The sequence below is a fragment of the Carassius carassius genome, chromosome 30 (genome assembly GCF_963082965.1).
Source record: "Carassius carassius chromosome 30, fCarCar2.1, whole genome shotgun sequence".
Taxonomy (NCBI): domain Eukaryota; kingdom Metazoa; phylum Chordata; class Actinopteri; order Cypriniformes; family Cyprinidae; genus Carassius; species Carassius carassius.
The window spans coordinates 17,518,478-17,529,837 of record NC_081784.1 but is presented as its reverse complement, the minus strand read 5'-3'; the positions used below and the strand labels follow the sequence as shown (position 1 = coordinate 17,529,837).

General features: G+C 36.8%; 1 protein-coding gene and 1 long non-coding RNA gene across 2 annotated transcripts; one reads left to right on the top strand and one right to left on the bottom strand.

The window, feature by feature from the left end:
* Positions 1–6,710: 6,710 nt before the first annotated feature.
* Positions 6,711–8,519, top strand: LOC132111170 (BRCA1-A complex subunit RAP80-like). Its single transcript, XM_059518329.1, has 5 exons — positions 6,711–6,991; positions 7,455–7,487; positions 7,561–7,649; positions 8,165–8,227; positions 8,371–8,519. The coding sequence occupies exons 1-5, from the start codon at positions 6,800–6,802 to the stop codon at positions 8,402–8,404; spliced, it is 411 nt and encodes a 136-aa protein (XP_059374312.1). The 5' UTR covers positions 6,711–6,799; the 3' UTR covers positions 8,405–8,519.
* Positions 8,520–9,336: 817 nt separating this feature from the next.
* Positions 9,337–10,252, bottom strand: LOC132111169 (uncharacterized). Its single transcript, XR_009424745.1, has 3 exons — positions 10,122–10,252; positions 9,733–9,759; positions 9,337–9,471 (listed from the first exon to the last, which is right to left on the bottom strand). It is a non-coding gene; the product is annotated as an uncharacterized LOC132111169 (long non-coding RNA).
* Positions 10,253–11,360: the final 1,108 nt, after the last annotated feature.

The following is an 11,360-nucleotide window of genomic DNA, read 5'->3' as shown; positions in this document are numbered from 1 at the left end:
ATGTCACTAGTCCAACATCCAACACACACTGCACATCTTTCAGCACCCACTCAGGTCAGAGTAAACAGACTAATTCACTTTATCACAGACTTGAGCTTCACTAAGCTTCTGGTCCCGACCATAACTGGAATCTGTTTGAACTGTCACATATCACACATCTTCAAAACTAGAAAAATGTACTGTACACTAAACTATGCACTGTAAATGTATTCACACTATTATTCAAACATTTGGGTCAAGATAAGGATATATTATTGTTTTTGAAAGAAGTCTCTTAACCACTAACCAAGGCTGCATTTTTCAACAAAATGTAAATTATTTTAGGCAAAGCTTAATTTTCATTGTAAGCACCAATTACTCCAGTCTTAATTCTCACAAGATCCTTCAGGAATTATTTTAATATGCTAATTTATTTTAATTTTAGTATTATTTCCAATATCTTAGTGGAAATTGTGATGAGTTTTTTTTTTTCAGGATTCTTTGATGAACAGAAAGTTCAAAAGAGCAGCATTTATTTGAAATAATCTTTTCTAACATCATAAATGTCTTCATGTTTAATACACACTTTCGAGATTAAAGTATTAATTTATTTCTAAAAATCTTACTGAAAAAAGTAACACTTTTTTTTTTTGTTAATTTTAATTTGTTCATTCACTAAATGTAAACATACATGCTAGGAGCTCAAAAACACTCAAAGTTTTAGCAATATTGTTTAATTCTGAAATTATTGATTTACTGTAGTTAAATTTTAAATAGTTGATTAGTTGGGACAACATTCAGCTGAATTCTACTGATCTAACATGAAACTTATGTACTTTCAAGTCATTCATATTTCTAAGTATTTGTGACTAAAAAGGTTTCGTAAACTAGATTTTTTAAACAGTGTATTGTTACCCAGACATCGATATGATTTCACCATGTCCCTGCTAGTTCCCACCCTACTTAAGTAAACATATTAAAGACTGAGCCACTGTTAGCGCTCTGGATACTGCTGAACAAAATGTAAGACAGCGGGAGAGAGAGAGAGGAACAGAGAAAGTTTGACCAGTGGTCAAAAAGTGTGGACAAGCATGTCTGTTTCTAATTAGCAGTGCAGATCTTCATCAAGTGTCCTTGGCATCCTCGGCATCCTACAACGATTGATTGGAAACGTTCCATCTCTTCTCCCCCTCCGTAATGATGTAATGGAATCAATTAGCCTCCATTAATTTAGCAAAAACAAATAAGCACCTCTGCCCTCTCACTCAGGTTTCATATGTGCTCACAGGTGGCTCTGATTTTCAGTACTTTATCAGCGGCTGCCTTTGGGGGTAATCTGAAGGCTAAGGAGTCCTGGACGGAGGAGGCCACGACCCTTTCCTCCCTTTCCCTGGACATTTGTCCTGAAGTCTGCAGCTGACCCTGGGTCACCTACCCTCAACATATTCTTTTGCATATATATATATATATATATATATATATATATATATAGACTATATATAGAGGTCCCGTTCTTCGTGATCCCATGTTTTAAACTTTAGTTATAGTGTAATGTTGTTGTTAGAGTATAAAAAATATCTGTAAAATTCTAAAGCTCAAAGTTCAATGCCAAGCGAGATTTTCATCTCGGAGTCCAATCACCTTTGTTTGGCCTTCACATGGACGCTGTACTTGGAGATTAATGGTTACAATTTATGTTTAACTCGGTTCCCGAAAATTATAATCCACATGTAAAACTATGTGCAGCACATTTTGCTGAGGACAGCTTGCTGAGGACATCTTCCTTAATCTCAATCAGTTTAATGCCGGATTCGCAAAAAGATTATTCTTGAAAGATGGAGCAGTTCCCTCTTTGTCTGGAGAAGGCGTTGTTTATGGACCACAACCGGTAAATGTATTTTATTATTTAAGTTGGTGCTTTTAACAGTTTCTGTAACTTACTACACAAAGGGCAATGCTGTTTAGCTTTGTTAACTAGATGTTAGGGCTGTGCAAAAAAATCGAATGCGATTTTCATGCGCATCTCGTCAGTAAAAACGCTCCTGTGATTATAAGTACATCTCCAGCACATGCTCCTGCCCACTTGCTTCTCAAAACTAGCCCAATAACGTTTCCAGGAGGGCGGAGCGCGCTCAGCTGCTGTCGAATCACAACACAGGAACCGCTGGCCCAATCAGAACTCGTTACGTATTTCTGAAGGAGGGACTTTATAGAACAAGGAAGTCATCAGCCCGTTTTTATGACAGTGAAAACAGCGGTATACAGATAGGTGAATTGTGTGAAAAATACTGTGTTTTTTTATACGCGAAACATGAACACATGTTATATTGCACACTGTAAGCACAATCAAAGCTTCAAGAAAGCACGAAAAACTGGACCTTTAAGTTACAATTTGAACAAATTTGAGCTGATTCAAATGACTTATAATACAGAACATTACAAACATTTAGGTTGCGAAAATGTCTTAATAGTTGCAACAGCAAACAATGAAACATAAAAGACAATTTTCTTTCAGATATCTTCCAACTTTTTGAACCCTAGTGCCTGTATTCGGTACTGAAATCTCATAGGAGGCCTTGGACTTCTTTATCTCAGTCAAGCAAGCCAGTAGCACAAATGGATCCTAGACCATGGCTCCATATAGAAAAACAATGAGTGGAAAGCTGAAGTGGTCAGATTAGGGTAATGTGTAGTGACTTGATCACAAGGTATGGTTCACAACACCCAGAAATGTACCCACCCTCTGCATGGCGGTGCACTGATAAAGAGCCTAGCAATCATTTGATTCTGGCGTGCACTCAAAATACTAACCCAACAATCTCCACTCAAGACTCTGTCCCTTTTGGCGGTTTAGTCATACAGCTCCCTGTACATATGTTTGAAGTTTGCCTTTGTAATAAAGAGTTAGACAGGCTTTCAACTGGATAAAAGTGCTTTTACTCAAAATTCAGTGACAAAGGAGTCTCAGTAAATTATAATCATCACCTCTGGATCAGGATCCATAATGACGCTTCATACTGATTTCCTAGTCATATATCTTTTCAAATGCTCACTGAAGTGAAGTGACACTCAGCCAAGTATGGTGACCCATACTCAGAATTTGTGCTCTGCATTTAACCCATCCGAAGTGCACACACACAGAGCAGTGAACACACACACACACTGTGAGCACACACACCCGGAGCAGTGGGCGGCCATTTATGCTGCAGCACCCAGGGAGCAGTTGGGGGTTCGATGCCTTGCTCAAGGGCAACTAAGTCGTGGTATTGAGGGTGGAGAGAGGACTGTACATGCACTCACCCCACCCACAATTCCTGCCGGCCCAAAACTCGAACTCACAACCTTTTGATTGCCAGTCCGACTCTCTTACCATTAGGCCACGACTTCCCACACAAAGACCTATGTGGCCTATACACTCTCAGAAAAAAGGTACAAAAGCTGTCACTGGGATTGGACCCTTTCAAAAGTTACACAATTGTAATTTATTTACTCTTAAATGTGCATATTAGTACCTTAAAGTTATACTCCACCCTAAAATGAAAATGTTGTCATTAATCACTTACTCCCATGTCGTTCTAAACCCGTAAAAGCTCAGTTCGTCTTGGGAACACAATTTAATATATTTTGGATGAAAACATGGAGGCTTTGAGACTGTCCTATTGACTGCCAAGTAAATAGCAGTGTCAAGGTCCATAAAAGGTATGAAAAGTCATCGTCAGAATACTCCATCTGCTATCAGGCATGCAATCTGGGTTATATGAAGCGATGGGAACACTTTTTGTAAGCGAAAAACCCCCCCAAAATAATGACTTTATTCAATAATTCCTTTGTCAACGGTCTTCTCTGTATCACTCCATATCACCGTGCTGCCGTATGCTTTTCTGTGTCATCCACGCCACAAGGATGCGCTGTTTTATTTCAAATCAAAGCTAAATACACACAGAAACAGTGCATGGGACAGTATCAAGCTTCCGGGATTTCATCCAAAATATCTTAAATTGTGTTCTGAAGATGAACGGAGCTTTTACGGGGTTTGAAACAACATGGGGGTAAATGATTAATGACAAAAATTTCATTTTGGGGTGGAGTAACCCTTTAAAGGTACACATTAGTTCCTAAATGTTACTTATTAGTACCATTTGAAAGGGTACCACTCTAGTGACAGCTTTTGTACCTTTTTTTTATGAGAGTGTACCATGAAATTATTAGTTGATTCATGGAAAAATGTTTCTGTTGTTTAATTTGAACCCCCTGAGGCAGGTTTTACATGCATATTCATGTCAAATGATTGTATAGACTGATATATCTCAGAGGTTTATGCACTGATAACAATCTCACAACAGCAGTGAAAATCCTTCTGGCCTGTAAAAGAGGAATGGTACACTTAAAATATGTTATTAAATGTGCTTAATGTTTATAAGAAAAAGTGTGAGTGTTCAAGAACATTATTTTGAGTCTTCTGAAGCTTTTCTCAGTAACTATAAGATTTTGTATATCTGTTTTTCTTTCACCTTATTCAAAACCACAATTATCTATTTCCTTATAGATGTGCAAACAAGTTAACATATATACAGAAAAGTACATTCAGTAATATGGAGCTATTCTTGTGCCAATAAAAATGAACGTACCTTTTCAAGAAACTAATGAAAATATAAATTGAAACTGAATAAAATATCTTTGAAACTGAAAAAGAATAACTCGCTGGCAAATTTATTGACTTCGTTTTTAATACACTGCATGTTTTGCTAACTATTTCTCATATTTCTTTCGCTGATCTGAACTTACAAACGCGGTTCCAGAGTTTTAATTTACGCTTCTGATTTTTTCGTTTACGCTTCTGAAGACCTACCGTGTGGGCGGGCTTAACAGCAGTTTGTTCTCATTGGCTAGTGAGATTTAGATTGGCGGCTCCTTGAACCGGAAGGAGAGACTTCAGCGGCGCAAATTTTGGGTTCTGTGTGACAGTCTAACAACAGTAGAGTAAAACACTATATTAAAGCACATCAACAATATTTATAAACCGAGATGAGTAATCAGGAGCGGCACGGAGCGTCATCAACATCCTCAACCGCAGGGCATTCGAGGCAGCCCGAGGTAAGTTTAATATCAAATCAATAGACAAATCTAGAAACAAGTTTTTTCTGCTCTCTATCCAAGTTAGTTGCGTGCTATGTCTTAATGTCTAGTAGATTGATCTTGACGTGTTTATTCTTATTATTCACATGACTGCAGTGCAATTTTTGTAGTTTGAGTACTTTGATTGCTACCCACAACATTTTTTATTATACCCCAACATATGTGATGCATTCAAGGATGTTACATGATGTAATTTAAGCAAAGATCTCAGACTGATCTTTATTCTGCAGTAAGGCTCAAATGTTGGTGCAGCAGATGCTGCATCAGCTATACATAACATCATAGAGGTGCTCAACCAGTCGCTGGGTAAAACCAGCATGAGGCAGAGTCAGAATCAGGGGCAGCTCTCAGGACAGTGCCAGACTGTGGACCAAGAGATGGCCAGGTTTCAGCTTACAGTCATGACTGAGAACAATGACAGTTACTATTTGCAATGCAGTTTTGTTCACATGTAGCCTATGCATTTATCAGATACTTTTATCCAAAGCAACTTACATAAGCCTACATAGAGTAGCATAAGCAATCTGTCACAGAATGTATATATTTGTTCTACTGTGCATATTTTGAGTTACTAATCATACTTTGATTTAATCATCTCTTGAAGGTATTTCCCAGGATTTTTAAGCGGGGGTCCAAAAGGCGTAGCTGTAGACCCAGTTGTAGTAAACCAACCAAGTTCATAAAAGCTTGGAAACCATTTGTGTTTTCAGTGTTTATTTTAAATAAAAATGTAGAAATGACCCCTTCATCAGCAGAGGAGCGGCAACACATGCAGGCTGGACTGGGGAAACGACATCTGTCAATGACTGATGATTTGACTCATTCAGAGGTAATGAATAAAATATCCATTCATAGGTGATGCATAGAATAACTTTATTTGTAATAATAATTTGTTGTAATTGTGGATTTTAAGTTTCCAGCTTGTTTTGTGATACCTACCCCAAAATGAAGTCAGCATCTGGAGGATGGCTCCTCTACAAGGCATCTGGTACTATTTGGACACCACTACAAGTTCTAAGTGCAAGTTACAGAGATTCAGAGAATCACACAATGCAACTAGTTTCATGTATATATTTGTTTATGTACGTTTAAATAGGTTGGTATAGTCAGTATTCATGTTTTCAGCAATTAAACATCATAATTCAAAGTGAATACCTGAGAATGAACAGCGAAATAATTAAATATTACAAAAATGCTGATCATGTCCATATAATGAAAGACTTTTTTTGTTAAAAAACAAACAAACAATTAAAAACACATTACTCCTCTCACAATGTTGCTATTTGGACAAAAACAAAATCTTATTTTGCATTTGACTATCAAAAAGTCTGGTTAAGAATGCTACGAGGGAGTAAATACGTGTTTTTAACCTCCAGTATCATCAAAATGCCTTTATTATTGACTAATATCAGTGCATTACTAGTATGATTATCAGGTTAATTCATTTGATTAATTTATTTATTTTACAGTTTATTTTCTGTTTGTGAGGGTATATTAATTTTAAAGGTTGATATATAGTGATGATGATGATGTATATATATATATATATATATATATATATATATAATGTATATGTTATTTTTATTCAAGTGGACAGGGAAGGCGGCGTCTGAATCTTGTTCCCTCGGGGTCGGAAGGATACAGTGGCAGTACCATCAGATGTGCAACTGGAGGGGGGAAAACTATGCTGTATATTGTACCGTTACAGGATGAGTTCGATCTTTCTCCTCTTCCCTACGATGCACAGGAATTTTCGCTAATGCCAAAAGCAGAGTGGAAGAAATGTTTTAAAATGATGCCACTTCAAATTCTTGCCTTACATGTGATGGAATGCGATACTCTGGAATATGAGACACTCTCAGATTCGGAACAAGAGGTAAAATCTGTTTATTTATTTTTTTAGGTTACCTTTTAAGTACCTTATGTAGGCTGCACATTAGGGCTGTAACGATACCCTCATGTTACGACTCGATACATATCACAATACGATATTATTGCGATACTCCAAAACGTATGGTAAAAGGTTAACAATATATTAACTGTTGATTAAAATGCTTAATTTGGTATTACATTGTGTGTGAATTAATATCTTGGACTTGGTGCTAGAAACCCAATTAACAGGACAAAAGTGACACCAGAATAAAAGTATTCATGATTCTGCATCTGAAAATACAGAATTAAATTAAACGAATATGCTTGCACTCTTTCACTGACTACCTATACACAATACATATTGTCACTATCCACGATACATATTGTTGCATTTTTGTATTGCGATACCCCTATTGCATATGGAAATGTTTTTTTACATAAATATATATATTTTTGTCTATAACCAGGTAACTAATTCACCACCAGCCTTCGAGGAAAAGGTAATTTACTTCTGGCATGGGATAACATCCTTCTGACTGCTTTTAGGATTTAACATAATTACTTGCTTTTTAGTCGACAGATGAAAAGTGTCCTGTGTGCATGAAAACGTTTCCTCTTCTGAAATTGGAGTTCCATGCAAGTTTTTGTGGTGACTTGGAAAGGTAAGGCACAAAGGTCTGGAATTGTTTGACCACTGAACTTAAAGGAGAGTCAAACTGGGTTATTTTTAAACACAAACTCAAAGACACTTTAATCAGAAGTCAAATATGTGACCACTGATTGTCTGCTTTGTTGATAGTTTTATATTGTATTATTTTGTTTATTTTAACTGTATTGTTTAATTTTTGTAAAAGCTCACTAGGGACGGACATTGAGAATCAGCTTCGGCTAAAATGTTGTAGTATGTAACATGTGTTTATGTGACATACTTGTCCCTATTCAAATAAACTTAAATAAAAAAAACAAAACAATGCATTACACATAGCAGTGTAGAAACTGCAGTCTAATTTTATGATGCGTGATGTATATTTTGACATTTCTTGTTGAATCAAAAGCATGTTTATATGGAAAATTAGACTTTAATGGAAATTAGCTACATATACTGTAAATGCACTGAATTAAATATTTTTACTTCACATAAACAGTATTATATTTTCACAGTTGCTTTTCTTCCTAGTTCAGAGTCCCTTCAGACAAGGAGCCCTGATATAATGAAGCCACAAAATGAAGAGATGACATGGTACTTTAATTTAAAAAAGTAACATTAATATTGTTAAGTAATAATTTACTTGTAACATGTGTAACTTATGTATCATGCTGTCTAAACCATTCCGTGCTGAATATTTAAAAGATTTAACAGTTAAATATAAAAACAATTTACAGTAAGGAGGATGTCCTACGATGGCTAGCTACTTAAGTTGACACCTCCAAGGATTTCAGCACCTGTGTGTCCAGAATTAACCTTGTGGAATGAGGTCTGTTACTTTGGAGGCGACAAAAGATCAGCTCCCCAGTCAACACTTTAAAGATTACTTTCTTAGGAGAGGCTGGAGCTAAATTTTTTTTGTATATGTACAGTCGTGGCCAAAAGTTTTGAGAATTACATAAATATTAGTTTTCAAAAAGTTTGCTGCTAAACTGCTTTTAGATTTATTGACAATTACATGACATTTATGCAAAGAGTCACCATTTGCAGTGTTGGCCCTTCTTTTTCAGGACCTCTGCAATTCGACTGGGCATGCTCTCAATCAACTTCTGGGCCAAATCCTGACTGATAGCAACCCATTCTTTCATAATCACTTCTTGGAGTTTGTCAGAATTAGTGGGTTTTTGTTTGTCCACCGCCTCTTGAGGATTGACCACAAGTTCTCAATGGGATTAAGATCTGGGGAGTTTTCAACATTTTCAACATTCTGGTCTGCACACAGATGATTTTAGCCCTGATTATCAGTTTTGTGGAGACTGCTGACAAAAGCCTGAAATCTGAAACAAATCAGTGCCCGCCCATGTGAGCGATAATCACTAAGTGCGAATTATCAAAGAGGCGATCTGACAAAAGATTTGAAGAAGTCTCATTCATAGGTTCAAACACTGAGAAATCATCATGACTAACATGTCATGTAGTAAAGATAATTTTTACCTCGATGGCCACCCATGTTTGTGGATACCCTCCAAAAAAAATTAGAAAGCAGTCGATGCTTTGTTGTTTGCAGCAGCATCACGATACGGGATCTAAAATTAAAAAGATTTTAATATTTTATAACAGAACATTTCCAAATTCAGAGATATATTAACTACGTTGATTAACTCCTGTAGACCCCTAATTAAATTATCTGGGATGTTAACATGATTTGATGCATTAATAGCCAAAGCAAGTTCTTGCTGAGCAACATCCAGGAGGTGATCCAAATCTATAGCTTCATTCCGACAAATCAAGTTAAACTTGGTTAGCATACGCTGTAAGATATCTTCTTGCACTTGTTCCTGCAGGTATAAACAATGCCTGGTTAGCTTACATATCAAGGTAACTACATAATGCCATGCTGATGTTGCCAAGTTTAGCAGGGTAATGTTTAGCAGCTAAACTCTGAAGGACAGCGGCCCTCCAGGACCGAGATTGGTGACCCCTGCGTTAGACATATAAAATCTAATAAAATCCCTTGCGTATTAAAAAACAGCTAAAAAGTTACCCAAGTTCATTATATTATGCATTCTATAGAATAACATGAATGGATGTAAGCCTACCTGGAGAAGTGACATTTCTCTTTGGCCCTAAAAAGTAATATCAAAAGAAAATAAGATTTTATTTTTGTATGGACAATCACAAAGATAGAATAATTTACTTAATGGTTGACAACACTGTTATTAAATACAAAAGAAGATGATTTAGATGATTCAAGAAAAAATATTTTAAGAAGTAAGTTACCAGGGCTGCGTTTCACAAAAGCACGGTAACAGTTAAACATAACTTACAACCAGCCATCAATGTGCTTTACAATCGCTACCTCGCAATGCTTCAGAAACGCAGCCCAGATCATTAATGAACGATCTAACGTTAAATAAAGACATAACTTGGATAGAGAGCAGAAAAAACTTGTTTCTAGATTTGTTTATTGATTTGATATTAAACTTACCTCGGGCTGCCTCGAATGCCCTGCGGTTGAGGATGTTGATGCCGCTCCGTGCCGCTCCTGATTACTCATCTCGGTTTTATAAATATTGTTGATGTGTTTTAATATAGTGTTTTACTCTACTGTTGTTAGACTGTCACACAGAACCCAAAATTAGCGCCGCTGAAGTCTCTCCTTCCGGTTCAAGGAGCCATCAATCTAAATCTCACTAGCCAATGAGAGCAAACTGATGTTAAGCCCGCCCACACGGTAGGTCTGTGTCAGAATTGCGAAACGAAAACTTCAGAAGCGTAAACGAAAAAATCAGCAGCATAAATGAAACCTCTGGAAGCGCATTTGTAAGTTCAGAACAGCGAAAGAAATATGAGAAATAGTTAGCAAAACATGCAGTGTATTAAAAAACAAAGTCAATAAATTTGCCAGCGAGTTATTCTTTTTCAGTTTCAGAGATATTTTATTCAGTTTCAATTTATATTTTCATTAGTTTCTTGAAAAGGTACGTTCATTTTTATTGGCACAAGAATAGCTCCATACAGTAACTATGTAATGAAGGTGGATTTAACAGTATAATGGTGAGGCAGGTTTTACAAGCATATTCATGTCAAATAATTGTACAAACTGATGTATTTCAGATGTTTAACTTCACATTGGGACATGCATGATCAAAATATGAAGAAATGCACAATGGCCTAAAATATTTGAAATAGCTCAGTCCTACAGCACCATCAAGGCATATTCACGCACAGACACACAGACACATAGACACACAAACAATTCCCTCTAGTTTCACAGAATAAAGATCAGTGGAAAAGCCAAGAGAGCCAGTGTGTGACTCTATAGCCCTCTGATTGAAGTTGTTTATCACGACCAAGCCATCGGGAGAGGGCTCGACCAAGGAGTTTATCTGTAGCACGATTCAATTAAACACCAATGATTTCACTCATGACAAAATCTTAAACTAGACTCCTGTGTTTTCTCGATAGGGGAGCATATGTTGGTTATATGATTGCTTTTCCTGCCTATCATATTTACTTTGGTCTGAGAGAACAGCAAATCTCTAACCCTCTGTCTCGCATTTCTCACTCTCTGCTAGAAAGCAATTCCGGATCCAGAAGTCAAGCACCCTGAAGCGTGTTAATACTCACATATTGAAGTCTTACAGCAGGGTTTAGATGCAGCTCCTGCCGACATGAGCACTGATAAGAGTCTCACAACACACAGTGTAAAGTTTCTGTGGCCTGT